General features: G+C 45.0%; 1 protein-coding gene across 1 annotated transcript in view; it reads right to left on the bottom strand.

Annotated features, from left to right (window-relative positions):
• Positions 1-22515, bottom strand: part of LOC139052840 (type 2 phosphatidylinositol 4,5-bisphosphate 4-phosphatase-like) — an 88081-nt gene that overhangs the window by 4921 nt on the left and 60645 nt on the right. The window contains exons 7-8 of the mRNA XM_070529990.1: positions 14012-14063; positions 8530-8638 (exon numbers count right to left, since the gene is read on the bottom strand). Coding sequence (XP_070386091.1) covers positions 8556-8638; positions 14012-14063 — 135 coding nt within the window. The 3' untranslated portion in view covers positions 8530-8555. The remainder of the gene's footprint in view (positions 1-8529; positions 8639-14011; positions 14064-22515) is intronic.

The raw sequence follows: 22515 nt of genomic DNA, 5'->3' as shown, positions 1-22515 counted from the left end.
TGACAGTTTCGTTCTCTGCGCGTGCAACTGCACGGCGTGGGAACAAGCAAATGAAACAGAAGTACACCTCTCTTGCTATGGTACGAAGTAAAACAAAAACATGCAGAGATTTGGTTTGTATGTTTTACTAGTTCTCTAAACTTTAATTCATCTGCTGAAGCAACAGATTAAACAAATAACCAGTGTTGCTTTGAATATATCGAAGTTACGTGACTATGAGTGACGTCATCGCACTAGCATGTACAGTTAAATATCGTTATAACGAACTTTAATATAACGAAGTATTTAACTTTTCATAACCTTTTCTACATGGAACACCTTGCATTTAGAACCTTAATATAACTAAGTTTGTATGCGATTTGAATGTAACTTTTCATAACCTTTTCTACATGGAACACCTTGCATTTAGAACCTTAATATAACTAAGTTTGTATGCGATTTGAATGTAACAAAATTTCCCCGCCGCCGCAAAGGAATGCTGAGACAATAAATGGAAACTTCCGCGGAAGCAGATGGTCACATGATTAAATTACAAGCGACTGCTTGCAAACATACCTCTCAAATCGCGCGACATGCGCGACCGCTGAAGTGAAGCCACATTATGTTCCGTATAACGTACAAGTGCGACAATAGCCTATCGGGCCCCGCGCACTGTGTACTTTAGGTGCGAGGGAAAGTGTGCGAGGGTGAGACAAGAAAGATGGTGGCTTCACGAGTGCCGCCTTCTTGCGCAAGCAAAGGGAAAGAGGGGGAGGAAGCTCTCTCAAGGTAATGCGATCAAGCGCGCGCGAGGGAGCGGGGAGTAACTTGGCGCGCATCTCGGCTGTGGCTGCAAATGGCTGTAAGCGCAGCTGGGCGCATACACAGCCACACACCCAGCCTGAGAGGTAATCTGCCGCGTGTGCATAAAATGAGCGTGGTGAGACTGCGTGGTACCATGTAAGCTGTCTTACCGCGCGTTTACAGTAGTACTGGAGGTTGCGTAATCTCGAGTTTCGGTGACCCGTTGGAACGAGGTAGACGAAGCATTCGCTCCCCTCTGCCGGTGCTTTTCCCGATAGCGTCGCCCGCACTGGGGCGACGCTATCAGCCGTGGGGGCGGAGTGCATGCGGAAGCATGGCTGGCTTCGCTTAATTTGTACCGCCGATGTGAAGATATTGCCGATGTACAGTCGCGGGCAGAATAAATGGACCACGGGATCTCCGAAAACGTTCAATTCCCGAGCAGCCTGTAGCAGTAACCAGTAAAACTGCCCACGAGAACGTTGTTAGCATATTCTAGTCGAGGTCCAAAATGCAAATACCAGATTGCGTTGTGAAATTGCGGAGATATTCAGCTTTTCCTTAGATTTCATGGTCCATAATATTCTGTCCGCGACTGTACGTGGCTCGAAACCGTATCATTGGTCGCCGACTACCAAATTTATCAAAATGAATTGTGTTCTCATTCAAATCTGCTTTTTTCGATTGCCCGATAATTCGGAAAATTCTGCGGCCCCTTTCCGTGTAAGAAAAATCAATCGGTGACTACTTATTTGCATGAAAGGTCGAATTTCAATAGAACGAAATCTCGACATAACGAAGCAAATTACCGATTTTACTGGCTTCGTTATACCGAGGTTGAACTGTACGTAGGCGCACTTGCGCGTTTGACGCCGACTCTACGGCTGGGAGCGAGGAGAAGAGCAAACGGTGTTGGGTTTGAAATTTAAGCTTCTTTCGCGGCACGTAGCAGACACGATCGTTAGCACGCATTGTATGCATTTCGCTCTCAAAATGGCTAGACCTGTTGAGGGGCCCTTGAAAGAAAACAAAGTAAAACAATCCATAAGATTAAAAAAAAATAGTCAGTAGGGACTACAGTATACACAAACAAAATGGTAGTCGTTTCATGAATTCGTAAAGTTTTGCATAACCTCATAAAGGTAGCATAGTGTTGCGGCTAGGGTGGCGTTCAGGGCATGGAATCCACCAAGCCCATCGACTATTACATCAAGTTCTGGAAAATGAAGGAAAACAGGTTTATTAGCTTAGTTACACGGCTCCAGCATGGAAGCCCACTCCATGCAGTAGCAAGTTAAACGTCTCAGTTTACATCAGGACCCTCTGTCCTCACTCTCGAAAAGTCTCTGCTTTTAATCCTGTCGTCTTCCCCAGGCGAGTAAACTAGGTTATCTGAAGATTGTCCAGCACCAAATCACCATCGTCGACTGCGTTGCGATACCACGCCCATGCTATCCATAACCCGCAGTAACTCTGCCTCGAAGAAGCTGGTTTGGAATTTGTGGAAGAAAGAAATCATCCGGCGACACCTGGTTCGTTCATTGTTGCCCACCCTGCTCTTTGCTCAGTGTGGTGGGTGAGGCGCGGGCTGAGGGCCTTTTGTGGAATTCTGCAACAGCCGGTTTGCACGTCGTCTTTCTTCTTTGCTCAGTCAGCCAGGGAAAGGGCGGCCAATGGCTTTTCGTGGAACCCGGCAACAGTCAGTTTACACACTGTCTTGTCGGCCGGATAAGTGCCGAGGGATGGGTGGTGATTTGACTCGTCTAACTGTGCTTATCCATTCATTGTCATGGTTCCCTCCCATTCATCCTTTTCTCTAGTTTTCAGGTAATGGAGGGGTGAGCGCTTTTAGTTGTTGTCCACGCCGCGCTGACATCTGAATATGAGGTGCGGTGGTTTGACGCATGGCAAACGTTCAATTAACACCCTTGGTGGTGTTAAGATGTAACAATAGCAATATGGCTTTCCAGAATATTATGCCCACGATAAACTAACCCGCCTGTGTGCATGTATTTCAAGACACTGCAAGACCAAGTCTTGTGAAAAGGAATACACAGTGCCTTTTGAGCCTTGCTGTGGGTGATACAAGATTATGACCACACAGGAATAAGTTCATCAAGACAATATTTCATTATAGGACATTGGAAAACAACCTTTCAATCAGAAATATGATTGCTGCCAACTCGCGCAGTGTGCTGAACACACAGTGGACAAACAAACTATGCTGCAGAAAAGTAGGCATGTGAACTGTTTGAAACATTCCATATTCTATGAAATAGTCTTCGATAAACAAGTAACACATCTTTTAATGTGTGAGAATATGACAAGCTCAGTTTTTAACCCTTTCGTTATCCTACACCAAAGAAGGATGACTTTCACCTGATCCTCAGATTCAGACCAATGTTCATAAATGCTAATCACATAAAAAAAGACAATTCTGAATTTGCTTGAAGGGGCCTGCATTAGCTTTCGTGTTATAAAAGTTTACAAGTTCGCTGCTTGTGGAAAGCTTGGCACAGTAAGAAGGATTCTAGAGGGCTGAAATTATCCTCCATATTTGCTTATATGTCATGCTTACATCAGGAAAGTGTTATATGCAAACGATGAGCCTCACTCATCCAGGGATTTTATTTTGCCTAGTAAATGTCACACACAAGTGGCAGATGTTTTCTCACACTGGTTTTAATGCTCTGCTAGTAAATGGCACAAGCTTCAATGAAAATTAATGTTTGTGGCTGCCGTCACGTCGCTGATAACACAATGGAAGTGTACCTTCCCTGGTGTTCAAAAATGTAGGTGCCATACTTCTGGCAGCGGTGAAAGGCAAGAGCTTTTCTCTGCACAATAAACATGGATTTTGGATGTGTAATCCTGTTCAAGTGAGGAAATAGAGCTAGAAAGCTCGAGTCACCCGTCTTCAGATCTGCAAGTTAGTAATGACGAGAGTGAGGAGGAGTTTGAGCCACTGGCAGCCTCTTGCACATGGATGTGGCTCAAAATAAATGCTTTGCCCCCTGCAATTTCTTTTCTTTGCCTTGCAAGAAATGATGCGTCAGGTAGAAAACAATGAAAACACAGCTTGAATTCTAACTGTTCATCGAACATGAAATAATCGAGATGAATCATCGGGACAAGATGAAGACTTCCAAAACAAACAAGTTGATGGTACCATACAGAAAGAAAGAAAAAATAAAAGCAATGAACTGCTAATACTAAAAAACTAAAAGCTTTTTTCAATCAAAACAAACAGATAAATAAATAAGTAAAACAGGAATTTTTTGTTGTTCTTCAAAATAAAATAAGAAAAGGAGTTGGCATGGAAAGCATTAACTGAAAATTGCCTTATTTACTTGCATAGTAAGCCGTGTTTACATGAATGCAACAGAAACCTATCGTATTAACTTTCAAGCGTATTGCATCTCATGTTAATAAGGTAATTCACTAGGAGGGCATAGTGCATCAAATGCCGCAAAATTGGGTAGTTTGAGATGGAAAATGCTCATTTCAGGGGCCCATGTAAACCAAAGCGAAACATAAAGAGAATTACTGTATTTACTCAATTCTAACGTGCCCTCAATTGTAACGCGCACCCGTTTTCCGTGACCAAAAAATAAAAAAAAGAGCACAATATTATGCACCTCGAGCTTTCATATAGAAATACTATTATCTCTCATTTGGAAAAACAGATTTATTTTCAATACACAAAGCTGCAATGAATAAAAACACAAATGGAAGCGGCGTACCTTGCCGCCAAGATTTTCCCTGCGCAGGTACGAATCGCGTGGGGCAATAGATATCGCTCGTCGTCTCTATCAGACAACTCCTTACCGTTATCAACAGGCCAAAGGATTTCATCCTCGGTGCCGTCCATGGCATTCGAAATCCCGCACGTTTTAAAGGCCATGTTGACTATGGAAGATGGGATCATGCACCATGCATCTTTCACCCATCCAGCAAAGTCCTGCAGCGAGGCACGCTTCATTTTATTGGTGGGCGTGAATTCCTGGCAGCCACTAACAAACCATTCGCCCCCTTCTTTTCAACGGTTGTGGTGGCAGGCATGTCAAAGTAGAGCGCGGTCTGATTGGTATTTCCAATCTGTCCAAAGTGGTAGCCGTTTTTAAGGTGCAACTTCAAAACGTACCATTGAAAACTGTGCAATTTCTCTTCATATTATTCTGGCAATTTTTGGCACATCCCTGTCCGCCTTCGAAGAGAAAACCCTTTTTTCTGTTCATAAAATTTGATAGCCTGCACCTGCTCGCTTTGAAGTCACTCCGCATTAGCCCTTTCTGTAGGTCTAACTGCATCACCAGTACTTTGAGCCGATCGGTCGTTACAGACCGTTGTGCTGCTCGCTGCTCTTGCACATATTCGGTGAGCAGCTCTTTTATTTCGGCAAAGCGGCCCTGCTTCGGTCTACTAAAACCCTTCCTTGTTGCTTTGCTGGCAAAAATAATCTCCTTCTGTTTGGGCCAGTCCCATACGCAAGTTTCAGGAACTCTAAACGCCCGTGATGCGGGCCGATTTCCGTCCGTCTCCGCGCACACGATAACTTTCCTTTTAAATGCGACATCATGGTGGACTCGCCGTGTCTTCGCAGTCGGCGCTTCTATGCCAATGAAATAGACGCAGAAACCGGGAAGACACGCAGTAGACTAGGTTACACCAGCGCCTGGTTACACGTACAACATGGAGGTATGCACATTGAGGAAGCTACGGCAGCTAGGCTAGAAGCGCGTACGTGGCGGCCATTTTTCGAATGCCGATGGTGCTATGGTAACGCGAATTTAGAGTTGTACTCAATTCTAACACGCATGCAATTTTCGAACCCATTTTATCAGAAAAAAGGTGCACATTAGATTCGAGTAAATACGGTATGGGCTGCACGCGATTTCTTTTCGCTCGTGAGCACATTACTTGCATTTGGACAGTCTGTTCTTTCTCAATAGTAAATGATATTACCAGCAGCAAATTGTTTGATTCATGGCGTTAACATGGTCCAGTCCACTCTGAGGGGATAGCAGTCGAGATGGCCACCCTCTGCTACCAATAGACACGGCAACATGCAGGAAATTTAGTATCCCAATACGGTACATTTTCACAAATTAAATGTCACATAAATTTAGTCTACATGGACAAATTAATGAGAACCTGACGGCATGTACCTGACACCCGCAGGGCTTTGGGTAAATTCAATGCATTTTGGCACTTTCTGTACTCTTGAGGCATTTCAAGCGACAGCAAACGTGCACTAACGGAAGTGAGAGCGCTAACTTTCAAACATGAGACTAGATGACATTAGCTCGCTACACAGGAAAATGTGCGTTGATGTAAATGGTGGCGTATAGGTATATGCGATACGGTAAATGAATATGATACGTTAAACCGTAACCACGTAAATGTGGCTATAATTGCACTTCTTTTTTCCCAAAAAAACCTCTGGGAGTGTGTTTAAAATGTGGGATAAACTTTATGGGAACCCTATTTGAAAGACCAAATTGGAAGTAATAAGGTAATGAGTGAAAAGATGCATTAGATAATTTTACAGTAAATATACACGTCCACTATTTGCAAAGAGAAACATCTTTTTCAAAGCAATGACAACTGTCCAATCTCCAGCCCCCAGAAGGCGTGTTCAATACGTAGCGAGCAGCTTGTCCTTCTGCCAGTAGAGCACACAAGTTTCGTCAACACCGAAATACCTTTTAGCAGCATGATTACCGTGCTCCACTGCATACACCATGGCCTTTGACTTAATGGATACATAATGAATTAAGGCCCATTGTGCACAGCAAAATGGAAAACAGGCTGAAAAGCGAGCTTCAGACAGTTGTTTTTGAAAGAGAAAAGAAAAATCATGCGGATCCATGCACTGTGGGAATTGGTATAATCAACGCTTTGACGAGCCAGCAAGATAAAATGGTGCATTACGATAAAGAAACGCACAGTGGATTTCAGTAACATGCTCCTCAGCGGCCATCAGCCACGGTGGTGTACCTTGCAGAGCAAAAGCAATTTTTTTTTCAGGGGTGATATTCTTAAGTGATCACTTTTGATGATACCATTACCTTCGCGAGAGGTTACGTGACTCAGCAGCGAATGTGTCGAACTACAGTAGAAGCTTGATCCAAATCTCTCAGGATGGTGAAAAAATTTGTATCACACAAAAATGTACAACAGGAAATTAAGGGGGGATGCAGCAATGAAATGGCCGACTTGCTCCAAATTTATGATTTTTAGATCTTTTTCCCCACAAACCTCAGACCTTCCTTTATCTCGTGGCAAAATATTTGGAAAAAATATGCAGCGGAATTTGAGAAAATTAGCCTTCTTTAGGGTGCTGTTTATTCTCTTTCTGTTATTTGGGGGGAGGGGGGGGCAATAAATTAACCAAAATTCCATCTATTACGGACATTTGTTTGCCGTAAAGTTGGAAAAATTATCGATCATGCAACCTTGCGACCAATCGGATGGCTCGCCCAACTGACGTCAATTGGGCTAACAGCGACAATTGGGAGGGGGTGGCTGAAAATTCGGGGGAACGGCACCGGTGCAATTGGTAGCGATGCATTTTTAGAGCCTAATAATAAATTCCACGCTTTACACGGAGCACTTAAATGTGGTGTCACAAGGATCAGAAGGACCTACCTTAACAACTCGGTACATTTGTACAAGATCGTCAAAATCATCTCAGCATCTCTTTAAGGTGGGAAAATTGTGAAAATACTGATTCAAAAGACAAAACAAATAGCACATAGCACATGCATGAGTATGGGTTCCCCCTGTTACGAATGGCCTGCAAGGGTACCGACCTACAAAATTTTCACAACCAGCCGCAGCTGCGAGGGTGGCGAGCTTCCCAGAAGCGACCATCGAAGCCTTCCCCACCTGCTGTGGCGACTTGTTTTGTAGGGACGACGGTGTGCCGCATCAGCACCCCCTCGGCATCGCTATGACTAAACGCGGTCGGCGGACCAAGTATTGTTCGTGGATTCACCGTGGCCTCTACGGGCTGTTAGAACCAGGGGAGCCCCTGGAAGATATTTTGCGCTGCCGTCTCACGCAGCTTAGAAGTCATGGACAGACACGGCTGCCATTGCCTGCGGAGTCAACACTGGGATGAAGAGGCGCCTGCTCGGGTAAAGCACCATGTCTGCAAGAACCCACTCACCTCAGCGTGGTCAGTGAAACCTGTGTGGAAGTGTGTGTAACCCCTCCCCCCCCTAATCGAAGGCAGGTCGGCTACTATGACTTTGAATGCTCCGTTTGGTTGAACGGCCGTTCTTCCCTCACTTAGGGATCTAGGCAGGACAGAGTGTTTATAAGCAGCTGTTGTGCAGCTGCTGAGAGTGCATTCCTCTTTCAGTCATGTTAGACTGATGAACTGCAACGTTCTCCTGTAGATACTACAAATAAATCTCACATTCCTCGTTCTCGATGAGAACAAGTCTCTCCCTTCAACAACGTCCTCAGCATGGGCCAGTTACCATCTATTTCATGCCCACTTCAAACATTACACCCCCTACTTTGTCATCAAGAATGACATTGCCAGCATTTCACCATCAAATCGCAGAGACTTATCGTAACAGTTCAAAATTAAAGCACATAACTGACATACTGCTTGTCTTGTTTTGTACTTTAGCACCAGTGCACACACAAAAGCAATGCATGCAAAATATTCAACCACTTGAGCGTCACAAGTGTATCAGAAAGCAAGGGAGAGGAAGGCACTGGCCGACTTACTTAGGTCAGTGACACAGGCTTGCTTGTTATCGTACTTCAACGGTGCTTTTCTTTAGGAACATCAGCCAAAGGCCATATAAAATGAAGACAACGGCAAGGGCAAGTCCCACTAAAAAGAGAGAGAAAAAAAAGAAAAACATGCCTATTTCTTTTGCTTCAACAGGAATAGAACTAGCAAGCAAAAAAAAAATTAAACTATGGGGTTTTACGTGCCAAAACCACTTTCTGATTATGAGGCACGCCGTAGTGGAGGACTCCGGAAATTTTGACTACCTGAGGTTCTTTAACGTGCACCTAAATCTAAGTACACGGGTGTTTTCGCATTTCGCCCCCATCGAAATGCGGCCGCCGTGGCCGGGATTCGATCCCGCGACCTCATACTCAGCAGCCCAACACCATAGGCACTGAGCAACCCTGGCAGGTTAGAACTAGGAAGCAAGTTTCACACACCTATCATCTTTCCTAGTGAGCTTCCTTTTGTAAACACTATCAGAGCCAGGAAATGCACAATGCACTCCAGCTTTACTTTGGATAAGCATAATGGCCATAGACTAGTATTGAACAATATTCACACACCCAAGGTGGTTGCTGGTAGGAATTCGCTTTACTGACAAGAAAAAATATCAAACATTACAGTACTTGTCCAGCTTTCTACCCAACACATTCTGGCTTGCATTGATGCCAGAGAGCTTGGATGTGTGTTGTTTAGTGGCGCAAGGGCCAGGTATGGCCAAAGAGCGCCATGACTGATAATGTTGTGTTAAGCGCTGATTTGTGAGTGGCGATGGTGGGATGTAACATGGCTGTAAAGTGGCCTAAAATCAATCAGTGTCATGGAAGCGTAAAATAGTATATAGCATAAAATTATGATATGTGATACATGTAGTGGTCTGTGGATATAGTACGCGTGATAAGTCATCATGGAGCTAAAATGCGAGAATATGTTAATAGCACTTATGCCTCTGGGGGGCCTTTGAGCCCAAAGGCTGGGAGGCAGGTGCTTTCTTTTATTGCACCTACCGCAGCAGAAACCTCTGTTAGAGGCTGTGCTACGGATTTCCTGGGGCTATAATATGGAAACTATCTACATCTTTTAAAAATCGAAACAGGGATTCATGTTTGAAGAGAGGTTCTATACCTATAATCATTTGAGGATGGAGTGGAATTAGCTGCCGATGTGGTAATGGAAAATGCTTTTTCCTATTAGCGTCTAATTGAGTGCATTGCAGCAGGATGTGAAGCACGGTAAGTGGCTCACCACATTTATCACACATGGGCGGATCGCCACCGGACAAGAGGTATGCGTGTGTGCTGTTTGTGTGTCCTATCCTGAGTCTGCAAAGTGTTACTTCTGTGTGGCGGTTCTTTGATACCGGCGGCCAGTTGCCAAGATAAGGCTTGATAACATGTAATTTATTTGCTGTTTCTTTATCCCACGAGCGCTGCCAGAAATCTCTTAGCTTTTTTCTTATTGAGGGCTTGAGGTCCATTACAGGGATAGTAGTGGAAGTGTCTGCAACATTCGCGTGGACGGATGTGGCTAACTTGTCAGCTAACACGTTTCTCTCTATCTCTCAGTGCCCCGGCACCCAGCATAGGACGATATGCTGCTTAGACGCATAGGTTTTTAGCAATGCTGGGTAAAGAGAAATAATGCTGTGTAAAGAGACGCCCCTGCAGGGGCCAGAGAGCTTGAGTGATGACTAGTTGTCTCACCTTATGATGAATATTGCTGTGCAGCATTTAGTTTAACCCTTTCAGTGCCACTGATGTACCGGTAAATCCTCCGCTATATTCAGTCGGATGTGCGCAGTAACACGAAGTTGGCAAGTTATGAGGTAGTTCTGCCATCTGTTGTATATCTCTAGAAGCAGATTTTCTCATCTCTCTGGGTCTGCTCAGTATGGGTTTTTGATAGCACGCTTTGCAAGCATGGTTGCGCCACATGGTGCGCACATCTGGCAATCAAGGACTCCCAGACTTTGTGCACCTCTATTGCCGCAATTCTCCGTTCAAATATTCACACCATAGCGTGTTTCTACCCTATTTGTTGTACGTTTGTAACAGTTTCTTTATTTGATCCTGACACAGTGATGCTATCTCAAAATTCAGGTGAAAACTAGGTGAAAAAAGAAAAACAGCTCTGAAAAGAACTATTGCCAATTCAATATTTCACAAAACATATGTGGATAAGGAAACATAACAGTACAATCTTGGGAAGAAATGTGGTGGGACATTAACAAAAAAGTGCCTCTTTCGAATGAGCCAAATGGCTGCAGTAGCAAACATAGTGCTGGAGCAGTGGAGCACATAAAAAGCTCCTTTCTTGCATGTCCATTTATTAAATTCAGTTTGTAGAAGTGATACAAAATGCTACTACAGGTAAAGTATCATCCAAGAGCCACAAAGCATGGCAAGGTTATGAAGCAGTAGCTGTATAATTCAAAAGTGCCATTATAATTTTTTCTTTGGGAATTTTGTTGGCATAGAAGATCTGCATCCCAAATTAGACAGGACTGCCACTTAAATGGAACATGATTGTAGTTAGGTGGCATTAGTATTTTGGCAAAGCATTAAGACATTTGCTAAATGGAACCAACTTCTTCCATCCAAGAGATAAACAGAACTATATAAACTGTACCAAAAAGGCAATACCAGTGTCATCATGGACAACACGCTTGTACTCACTTCTTCCCATATTTTTTTCATACCATGAGCTTAGGTAAATATGTGCACCTCCATTTGAATAAAGTTTATCCAAGCTTGACACCTCCAATGGGCGAAGGAGACAGTGAAGCATCTAGGTAATTTGTTCTGTGCATGCAGCTGGACAAAAATTTTCCCTTCTGTTTTTAGTAACTATGCTTGTAGTGGGAATAGTGGAGAACTGAGAACAGGGCAAGAGCTGTTGGAATTTCGGCCTTGTGCCCTCGTCATTTCTTGCTACTGAGGCTGCTATCTTCCTATTCGTGCTTTCTGTCAGAACCATCATGTGACTGTGGATGCCATGGTCAACGATTCAGCCACAAAGAGTGATGCGAGATCTAGGTCTAGAGCACCATGCAAAATCTTGTGGTGATGATGTGGACAGAAAGACTAATGTTTTATACTGTATGTGCTCTTGTTTACTGTCCTTTTTGCTGCCATTTCAACCCGTACCAGTGGGCACAACTAATGACTTCCATGACACTAAGTTAGCGTTTCATAGAGGATCAGCGAACGCATTTTGTACAATCACTGAGCACATTTTATTCTGTGCTTGTTTAATCGTGTGCCTCTGCAGAGAGTAGCACAAGATTGAGTACATAAGGGAGCTAAAGCACATAGTCGAAACTGTGCGCAGCCTGGTTACAACTGCATCCTATATCATAGTTATTATAGACATGCGCCACATGGTACTACAGCAAAATGGGAATGGGCTGAAAGCGGATGAATGCTGCATGCTTTGCGTGTTGGTGAAAGCGTGCAAGGGTTAGCCAAGAAGGATTGTGGCTCGAGCATGGTCTTCCTCTGAGAGTAAGTGGAAAGGGGGTAGAGGAGCAAGGGCGCAGTAGTGCGATGAAGCACATGTGAGGGGAGGGGGGTGAACAGGTTGGCACGTCGTCTCCTTTTCTAGCACAATCATGCCTGCTGTCAGCATAGATGACTGAGTGCAATGCAGCCTGCAAACCCCTTTTCAGAGGTAATCTGTCGCACGTGCAAAGAGTGGGCATGGTATCATGTGCACTGTCTTCCAGAGTGCTTAATACTGGAGGTTATGTAATCTCGAGTTTCAGAGACTCGTTGAAGCAAGAGGCAGACGAAGAATTCGTTCCCCACTGCCAGTGCTTTTCACAATAGCGTCATCCCCATTGGAAGACACCAGGACACTATCAACCACCGCAGCAGTACGGACGCGAAAACGTGGTTGGCTTCTCTTCGTATTGCCAATGTTAAGATATTGTTGACATGGCCCTGAAACGGTATCCTTCACTACTATCCTTCACTACCCACTCTCAAATTTAACGAAATAAATTTTTTCTTCGTTCAAGCTAGTTTTTTTCGATTGCCCAATAATTCAGAAAATTTTGCTGCCCCTTCCGTGTAAGAAAAATCTATTAGCGACTTGTTACTTGCATAAAATGTCTAATATAACCAAATTTCTATTAATGAAGCAAACTACCAATTTTATCGACTTCGTTATATTGAGCTTTAAGTGCAATTACACTTCTCATGTCTCCAGACGAGGACAGCAGTTTTCTTTTTCCTTCCTTCATGCTTGAAGAGATTTTCATGCGATTTTTGGCATGAAGCGCCGACACAATGGCGGCGTTTTCTGCATGTGTGTTTTATGGGCGAAATACACAAAAGTTCAGTGAATCAGAAGATGATTTTAGTGCCATGGATGAATATATTTCACTTTCAGAGGGTCAGGAAGTGTCCTTGGATGAGAGCACTTCAGAAAACAACTACTATGAGGACCCTACAGACCTGCAGTGCAAATCCTGATCTTTACCCAGGTGAGTGCTTTCAGCACTACCACAGTTCTCAAGTACTGTTTTGAGCCTCAGGAATAAGTAAATAAATAAAAAAATCACTTAACATGCATTTGTTTACCGGAGCATTTTTTCTGCGTGGTGTCTAATTGTGTGAAATAGCTCCCCACTGGAATGACTACAAATTAGGAAACTGAGCGTGACCGCAAAAGGTAAATCTGAAATAACTTGCAACATACCTTCCAACTTACTAAGAAAAAGTTCTGCAGAAAAACACAATATAAGAAAAACGACTTTAAATGTTTTAAACAAGTGCAATTACATTTGGTAATTATATTTATATCTGGTCCTGTGCTCTTCCTTGTCCATGCATTTTTTTGGCGCTGTTTAAAATGAATATTTTCAATGCTTACAAGCTCATAAAAAATCCTTATGCAGGATGTGCTGGCCTTGGCTCAGCAATTCAACACTCATCCGTGGCAAGAACTCACCTTTTACCACCTTTAACTCTGGCAATCCCCTTTGGGATTACACTGAAATCTTGCATTACATTGACTAAGCCAATTCCAGTAGGTGTGTCCTTTAGCTGGAGATACCCTATTTTGGATTTTTAGTATTTTTCTTTCTTTTTTTTTGGCTCTATGCATGTGCCACCACAAATTATGGCCGTGCACAAACATGTTTCCAATCAGGGTACACATTCCTCACTGCGCTTTCTTCCAGCAGCATGAGCACACTTGGAAAAAAGTGAACAGTGGCACTTTCTCCCTGATATGCAACAGCATGCTTAAGGTGTGGATGTGCCAACAAACATGGATGCAATTTTTTATAGTCTTTATCACAGAGAAGCTTGATGAACATGTCAGAAAACTGAAAGCAACAAAAATCTGAAAATGCAACTTTAACTCAAAACTGTGACCTTCCTCTGAAACCAACAATGAGATGGGACTCCTAATAAAAATCAACAAGATAGCCAAGTAGAAATGCAGTAAAAATTTCTTACTTACATAAATATGCCCACCAGTAGCCTGAGTTGTGCTTTAGCATCATAGTAGATATCTTCATAGAGATGGAAAGAAAAACGAATAAAGGTTTATGTACAACAAAATACAAACAAGCTGAAAGAAACAATACATGCAGCCATGAAATCGCAACTACCCCGATACAATATGGCAATGGCAACCAAAAGTTCCAAGAATCATGCATCTCTGCAAAACATGCATATTAATATAAATATTCAATAACAACAGTTGCCATGGAATGTTCATCGATTCAAAAGAGCCATTTATTGTACTTCGCTTTTTAAAAAATTTCAGAGAAAGAATATCACAGTTTCGTCATAAGAGCGAAGCGATGATATGATAACATGTTAGAATTTTACATGAAGTGCAAGATTCTGTTCATGGTCTACTCAGCAATATGAATCAACTAGCCCAGCAACACGTACTTCTGTTACGATCAGCCAGTGCGGGAAAGTGACAGTAGAGCCTCCTGCTCTATTGCAACGAATCACTTCGTGAAGCTAACAATGCGTCCCCTCGGACAGACCAGTGGTGACACCAAGGCGAGATGTTTGGCAAATGAAGTGTTGATGGGTGCCACACTGACGCCGTCCCCGACGCTGGGAGCAAGAAACTCCTGGAAAAGGGGCTTTCTACGCAGCTTCCTCATGGCCACTGCTAGCTGCCAAGGCCGTATGACAGATGCACCGGCTAATTGAAGGGCCATCCCAGGAACTAAGAAGCGCCAATTGAGTCAAGCGTGACAACTCTTCTACGAGCGTTCCCCCACTCTTCCCCCATCCCACCTCCTTTCTCGGGGCAGTGATTCGGGTGCCCTGAGGTGCCAGTGTGATTGTGTGCACCCTCACCCTCAAGGCGAATCTTTTGGAGACTTTGGACGCTCCGATTGGATGAAGGTGTGACAGCAGATTTCACTGGCCTAGTGATCTATACTCCGTTCCATACATAGCAGTCAACGCTGTGGAGCTACTTCTTGCAGTGGCTTCGTTTGCACTTGGATATAGTTCGATTTTCTTTTTACCACGGTTGTGCACAACTGTTTTCTCTATAGGCTCAGTGTTGAATGAAACAAGTTTTAACCCTTAGAAATAAACACACTGTGGTATACGGCTGCTAATGTGTTATTTTAGATCATTCTTTTTTTTTGTTCTTTTCAGGCTTTTTATTTGCAACCCATGGCGAAGAGCCTCACGTGCATGCTTGCTCGAGCGAATGCTGTTGGCACGCAGCGAAGCATGGATAGAATACGCGGAGTGATAACTCTTCTTGACCTAACTTCTTGCATAACTTCCACAGCATTGGCTGCTATGTATGGAACGGGGTATAAGGAGGACAGAGGGGATTTAGGCAGACTTTCTCCGCTCCTCAGAGGTACTACAATGCAGTCATGCTGGACAGTTAAGACGTAAAATTCTCTACTCCTCACGTAGATATAGTAAATAAACCCAGTACTCATCATTCTCAATGAGAATCTATTCCTCACTTCAACAATGTATGGGTCAGCTACCCCTCACTATTCCTCACTTCAACAATCTATTCCTCACTTCAACAACGGCATGGGCCAGCTACCCCTTTTGACGTGCCCGACCTCAACTGTTACGGTTGGAAGGCAGCGGTGAAATGGATCTTGCAACGTGGTGCTGTGTCTGTGGTAAGTGCTTGTGCTTACTTAGTTGTGTTTGGCGAGCAGGACTAATGCAGTAAAACATCAATCATGGATTTGAGGATAATGCTGAGAGACAAATTGCTGGATGTCAGTGAGGAACTTGGCCTAGTGGTACACAAGGAAACGATTAAATTAGAAATATTAAAGCTGATTTCCGAACAGGCCAGTAAGGAGGACATTGAAATTCGGTTACAACTTTTTAAGAAAAGAGAGAGAGAGGAACACAGGAAGGATCGAGAGTCAAGAAAAATGCAACTTGACCTCGAAAGTAAAGATTTGGAGTTGATTCGAGCGAGCGAAGGGGCTTTCGAATGTCAAGTGAGGCAGAATCATACTGCATGGACAGGCTGTTAAAGCCATTTGAAGTCAGGAACGACATAGAGTTGTTCCTATGAAATTTTGAAAGGACTTGCGAGAAGATGAACTTTGCTTCAAGTATATGGCTATAGCAGTTGCTGTCTATGTTGCCTGCCGTGTGAAGCTGCTGAAGTATTCACCAGACTCAGTGCACAAGATGCATATGACTACGTGAAGGGTACGGCTAGCCTTTTGAAGAAGTACTGCCTTTCAGCTGAGGCTTTTCGGCAAAGGTTTCAAAGCATGAGCGAGAAGGATAGTGAGGGATATCCAGAGTTTGCACGCGGCTTAAAGGCAAACCTAGTTGAGTGGCTGAAAAGTACGGAAGCGTATGAGAGCAGAGACATGATCATTGAATGCATGTGTCTAAAGCAGTTTTACAAAAGCATCCCACAATCTGTGAAGCTGTGGATGCAAGACAGAGGAAACGCCAACACTGTGGAAAAGGTAGCTGAGTTAGCCGAAGAGTACGCAATGCATAGAAAGCTGAGCACTGAGGACGGAAGTTTGGACGGTCGAAATGGACTGCAGAAACAATTTTCATTCAAGAAGAGATCGCAGTTGCAACAACCGGACCATGTAGACATGGAAATAAGGACGTCTGAAGAGAGCGAGAAGTCAAATAGCGAAATTGTACAAAAAGAGCAGAAAAAAGAACACAACTCTTTTAGAGTGATCTGCTTCTATATGTGCCACAAACTCCGACATATCACTGTGAACTGCGGGAAGCCTAGAGTATTTTTTTCCTACATGGACCAAAGAGACGAAAACATGAAAATTTTATGGCCGTATCTTCACGACCTGCATATTAAGGAAAAACCATGCCAGGTGCTACGAGCCAGTGCCGCCACCATGTACAATTTCCATCCGTCTCACGTGACAGTAGATGACTTTACTGGTAAAGTAGCATGGATTAAACAGACTGTGGAAGAACACAGTGTGTGTCCGCCGATGGCAAAAGTAAAAATCAATGGGCCGCTCAGGGAGCTCGTGACCGAAGATGCAGTTTCCAAATTATTGTCGCTGAAGTACCCTAACATTTTTTTCAAATCGGATGGATCAGTTACTGCGTGAGAAGGGGCTGAAACATGGGAGAGGGTATTGTACAGGCGTGAACGTGATCCCAAGATTGTCAAATTGTGTTGCTTTCCTCAGAAGATGCAAAAGCCACTCCAACAGAAATAGCAAAAGAGGTAGTCTTGGCAAAAAAAACCTAGGTAGGCTAGATGGGAAAAAAAAAAAAAAAACGGTTGAAGAAATGCTGCCAGCTGACCAGCTCAACGAGAGCGTATCACAAGGCATGTGTCAAAGTTCGCACCTGCAGGGAGAGCCAGCTGATGCACTCGCAAGCGAGACGGGGTCGTTCCTGTCACCGGCCCCAAAGCACTTTGATCGGCTCTTATGTGTGGACAGCGTTGCAAATGGCCGGCAAGGGTACCGACCTACAAAATTTTCCCAGCCAGCCACAGCTGCCAGGGTGGCGAGCTTCCCAGAAGCAACCATGGAAGCCTTCCCCATCTGCCGCAGTGACTCGATTGCAGGGACGACGGTATGCTGCATCTACACCCCCTTGGCACCGCTATGACTAAACGTGGTCGGCAGGCCAAGTATTGTTTGTGGAATCGCCACAGCCTTCACGGTTCGATAGGAGCAGGGGAGCACCTGGGAGATATTTTGCGGTGCCGTCTCACACAGCTTAGAAGTCAATGGACAGACGCGGCGGCCATTGTCTGGAGTGTCAACACTGGAATGAAGAGGCGCCTGCTCAGGGCAGGACCCGTGTCTGCGAGAATCCTCTCACATCGGTGCGGTCAGTGAAACCTGTGCGGAAGTGAGTGCGTAAACCCCTCCCCCTCAAAGGTGGGTCGGCTACGATGACTTTAAACGCTCCGTTTGGTCGAACGGCCGTTTTTCCCTCACCTAGGGATCTAGGGAGGACAGAGTGTATTTAAGGAGCCGTTGATGGCTCCTCAGTGTGCATTCCTCTTTCAGTCATGTTAGACTGATGAACTGCAACATTCTCATGTAGATACTGCAAATAAATCCATCCCATATTCCTCGTTCTCAAGGAGAACAAGTCTCTCCCTTCAACAATGTCCTCAGTGTGGATAAGCTGGACGACGGCATGGGCCAGCTACCATCTATTTCATGCACGACCCCAACCATTACAACTGGCTGACAGCGGTGAGACGGACTTTGCGACATGGTGCTGTCTGCGGTGAGTGCTTGGTTCTTGCTTTGAATCACTAGGTTTCATCTTATGGTTGTTCTGTTTAGAACAGTAGGGAAGCTAGATTATTGATTGTTAGCTAGGTTGTGTTTACCTAGGTAGGTTTAGCGAGCAGGATCAAGGCAGTAAAGTAGCAATCATGGAGTTAAGGACACTGCTGAGAGACAAATTGTTGATTGTTGGTGAGGAAGTGGGCCTAGAGGTACACAAGGAAATGCTAAAATGGGAATTATCGAAGCTGATTTCCGAAAAGGCCAGTGAGGAGGACATTGAAATTGGGCTAAAACTTTTTAGGAAAAGAGAGGAACGGGACAGAAAGAGAGAAGAGCGGGACAGAGAGGAACGTGAGTTGTGAAAAATGCAACTTGAGCTTGAAAGAAAACGTTTGGAGTTGTCTCAAGGAAGTGAAGGGGCTCTGGGACGATCAAGTGAGGTAGAATCATACTGCATGGACAGGCTGTTACAGCCATTTGAGGTCGGGAACGACACAGGCTTGTTCCTAGGAAATTTTTAAAGGACTTGCGACAAGATAAACTTTGGTCCGAGTACATGGCCACAGCGGTTGCTGTCTATGTTGCCGTGTGAGGCGGCGGAAGTAATCGCCAGACTCAGTGTGGAAGATGCATATGATCATTCGAAAGTGAAGGCGCGTCTTCTGAAGAAATATCACCTTTCAGCCGAAGCTTTTCGGTAAAGGTTTAGAAACACAGGGAAGAAAGATAGCGAGGGGTATCCGGAGTTTGCATACGGCTTAAAGACCAACCTAGTCGAGTGCCTGAAAAGCGCGAAAGCGTACGACAGCAGAGACATGATCATTGAATGCATGTGTCTAGAGCAGTTTTACAAAAGCATCCCCCCAGCTGTGAAACTGTGGGTGCAAGACAGAAGGAATGTAAACACTGTGGAAAGGGCGGCTGAATTAGCCAAAGAGTACGCAACGCGTAGAAAGTTGAACACCGAGGACGGAAATTGGGATGGTCGAAATTGACCGTGGAAACCATTTCCGTTCAAGAAGGGTTCGTAGACTAGACGACCGGAGCCTGTAGACATAGAGGAAAAGCCCTCAGAAAAGAGCGAGAAGTCCAACGAGGAAACCGCACAAAAAGAGCAGAAAAGAAAATTAGAATCTTTTAGACCAATCCGCTGCTGTAAGTGCCACAAACTCGGACATATCACTGTAAACTGCGTGAAGCCTAGCGCAGTTTTCACCTACGTGGATGAAAAAGACGAGAATATGGAACTTTTAAGGCCATATCTTCACGACCTGAAAGTTAATGGGAAACCATGCCGGGTGCTGTGAGTCAGTGCCGCCTCTCTGGACATTGTCCATCCGCCTTACGTGATCATAGGTGACTTCACGGGAGAAGCAGCATGGATCAAATGGGTTGTAGAAAAACACAGCATGTGTCTGCCCATGGCCAAAGCCAAATCAGTGGACCGTTCGGGGAGCTAGTGACCGAGGCTGCAGTTTTCAAATTTTATCACCTGGCTTTGCGTATTTTTGGGAGGGAAGTACAAAGCAGTGATTTTGTGTAACCATTACAGAAGTATTTCGAGTAACGTCAAGGTTGTTGTAGAGTGAAGAGTTAGCAGCCCCAAGGGCAGCCATGAACTTGAAGGCACTAAAGAAGCCGGAATTGTTAAACTTGGCCAGAGAGTTGGGCCTCCAAATTGCCGAATCAAATTGAAAGCTGGAGATCATTGAGGCGATCAAAGCAGACGACAATGAACTTGGAGGAACGTCTTGAAAGCATTGCAGAAAAAGATGAGTGTGAGCGTGTAGCGCTAGAGAAAAAGCGAGAACAGGAAGAGCGCGAAAGGGAATTGGAACGCAAATGGGTAGAGCACAGAATTCAGATGGAAGAAATGCAAAAGGAAATTCAGAATCTTAAGAGGGCAACAGGTACGGTCCAGGCTGCGCGTACTCAAAGTCAGCAAAAACATATAAAGTTTTCTGGCCCTTTTCGAGAAGGTTTGTGCGGAGGTTGAGCTTGACCGTGAATGTTGTTTTGAGCTGCAAGGTGTGTTTCCCATTAACGTGTCCGACGTCTTGTCTAGCCTTTCTGATGACGAGTTCCAGAATTACAACACAGCTAAGAGAGCTTTATTCAGTTATTTCGGTATTCCGGTTGAGGGCGAGCAGAAGGGTCAAAGAGACGAACAGAGAGCTCCTTCTCCTGAAGCAACTGAGCGACAAGTCGGGGTTGGGGGTCGTGTCAGTGAATGGAGAGCACAGGAAGTGCAACGTAGCAGACCCCTCAGAGAGCGAGGCCGTCGCCTGTCTACAAACAAGGACCGCTCCGGAAAGCGTTTCTTGTGAAGACGAGGCCGGTTCCAGCGGCCATGTGAAGATGAGGAATTTCTGGAGACCTTGCTCATGCCTTTGTGCATGTACAGGCAAAATGCCGGAGTCATCTAAGGTAGACCCAGATAGCGGGGCGGCCGAGCAAAATAAGGACCCGACAATTCAAGATTCTAACAGTACTGTCGGGAAGGGCCTGGCTAAGCAAGGGGTTTGCAGCGTTAGCACAGGTAAATTGGCTCGACAGTACAGGGAACCGGAGATTGCTCTGGGCGCATGTTTCGGGGGTGCGCAATTGAGGTGTCCACCGAAACCGAGTCAGCGGTCACCTTGGAGAGCGCTCCTTGAGGAGATGAGGCTAGTTCCAGCAACCTCAATGGGGTCAGTGTGGAACTGGATACGACCCTCGGGCCTCAGCACGTGACAGACACTTAGGCCGTGTTGAATGAAGAGAGAAAAGACGTCGCAGAAGTAGAGGCAGTGGCAAATCTGGGGGGGCGTTCCTTGTGGAGATGTTCCGGAATCATCAAAAGCAGAGTAGTATGTCATGGTAGCCAAGCACAACAGGAACCCAACGCTCGGGGGTTTCAGGTGCACCACAGATGAGCACTTGGCAAGGAAAACCTTGTCAAACAGCGCCGTGAGAGAAAAAAAAATGAGTATTCAGCAGAGCGTAAACTTGAGAAAGACACTACATTGCAATGCATAAGACAACGTAACAGACCATCGCGCAAAAGGCAAAGGTTTCATTCTGCAAGTTCAGAAAACAGAGGCACCGCTAACGAATGACTGCGACAGAACAGGGCGCGTCTCCGTGGGCAAGGGTGCGGCTAAAATTTTCAACCTGGTTGAGACATGCGCACACAAACCAGGCCAGTCGAACAGTCACTAAAATCGAATGCATTGTGGGGGCAAGGACAAAAGGAGAATGACGATTCTTCCCGCATTTACAGCCTGCCCTTCAGGGTCAAGAAAACAAGCTGCGGGAACACAAAGTGGCAGGTGTCTGTAGAGAACATTGCAAATCTGGCACCCTTTGTTGTCCTTAACATGGCCCAAAGGCTTTCAGACTGCTACCCCTTCGAGTGCGCCTTAAGAGGCAGTAATTGATAAATTAGGTGTACCCATTAGTTTCTTGTTTGCATGTAGAACATGATGCATTACCTGTTAGTTATTAAGAACTTTTGCTTTTAAATTCAAAAGTTCATGCTGGACTTTGCGTTTCTTTTGTGTCATCCGCCTCTTTCATGGTGCTACAGCGCATGCGCCCTGCCCTAGTGGATTAGTTGCGGATTTTGGAAGGGTCGTGCGAGTGGCCACGCGCCGGAAAGTGCCCCGAAAAAAGAAAGAAAAAAAAAGATGCTCGGACGCGCGTGGCTGCAAACACTCGTGCCGTGTACCGCATTGAAACTCTACTGGTAGCTCGACGTCGGTGCGTAGCATAAGACCGCAACTCCACTTTATAAGATAAAGCGGCCAGGGCATCGTCCGATTTGTCCGGACTGCACCGTGAGCCAGGTAGTTGCCGCCTTTCATGAATGGCTCGCTAATTTAACGAAAAACCCGTGCATTACACTTGAGCGACACTTAAGTACTTCACGTTGCTGATGAAGTCTGTTTGCAGCGCCGGTCTTCACTTGCTGGTGGTGGCAGCACGTTCCTGACTGCACGTACTCGTAAGGCGCGCCAACACTGGGTCGATACGAGACCGAAAAGACGCTCACTCCAATGATTGACCGACTACTGTGCGTCACTGAAACCTTCTTATCATACCAGGTCGACAACGACGCAACTGACGAGTGCGAGTTGTACTGCAACAGGCTTTCTTGTCGAAGGCACCGGCAAAATCAGCGTGCCGACCATTGTTCGATCGAACCCCGCGCGATCGGCCGTCAAACCGACAACACAATAGCGACAGCGTCTTCGCTTGTATA

The sequence above is a fragment of the Dermacentor albipictus genome, chromosome 1, assembly GCF_038994185.2.
Source record: "Dermacentor albipictus isolate Rhodes 1998 colony chromosome 1, USDA_Dalb.pri_finalv2, whole genome shotgun sequence".
NCBI classification, from domain to species: Eukaryota; Metazoa; Arthropoda; class Arachnida; order Ixodida; family Ixodidae; genus Dermacentor; species Dermacentor albipictus.
Note: the sequence above shows the minus strand (reverse complement) of the source record. Positions and strands in the feature narration are given on the sequence as shown.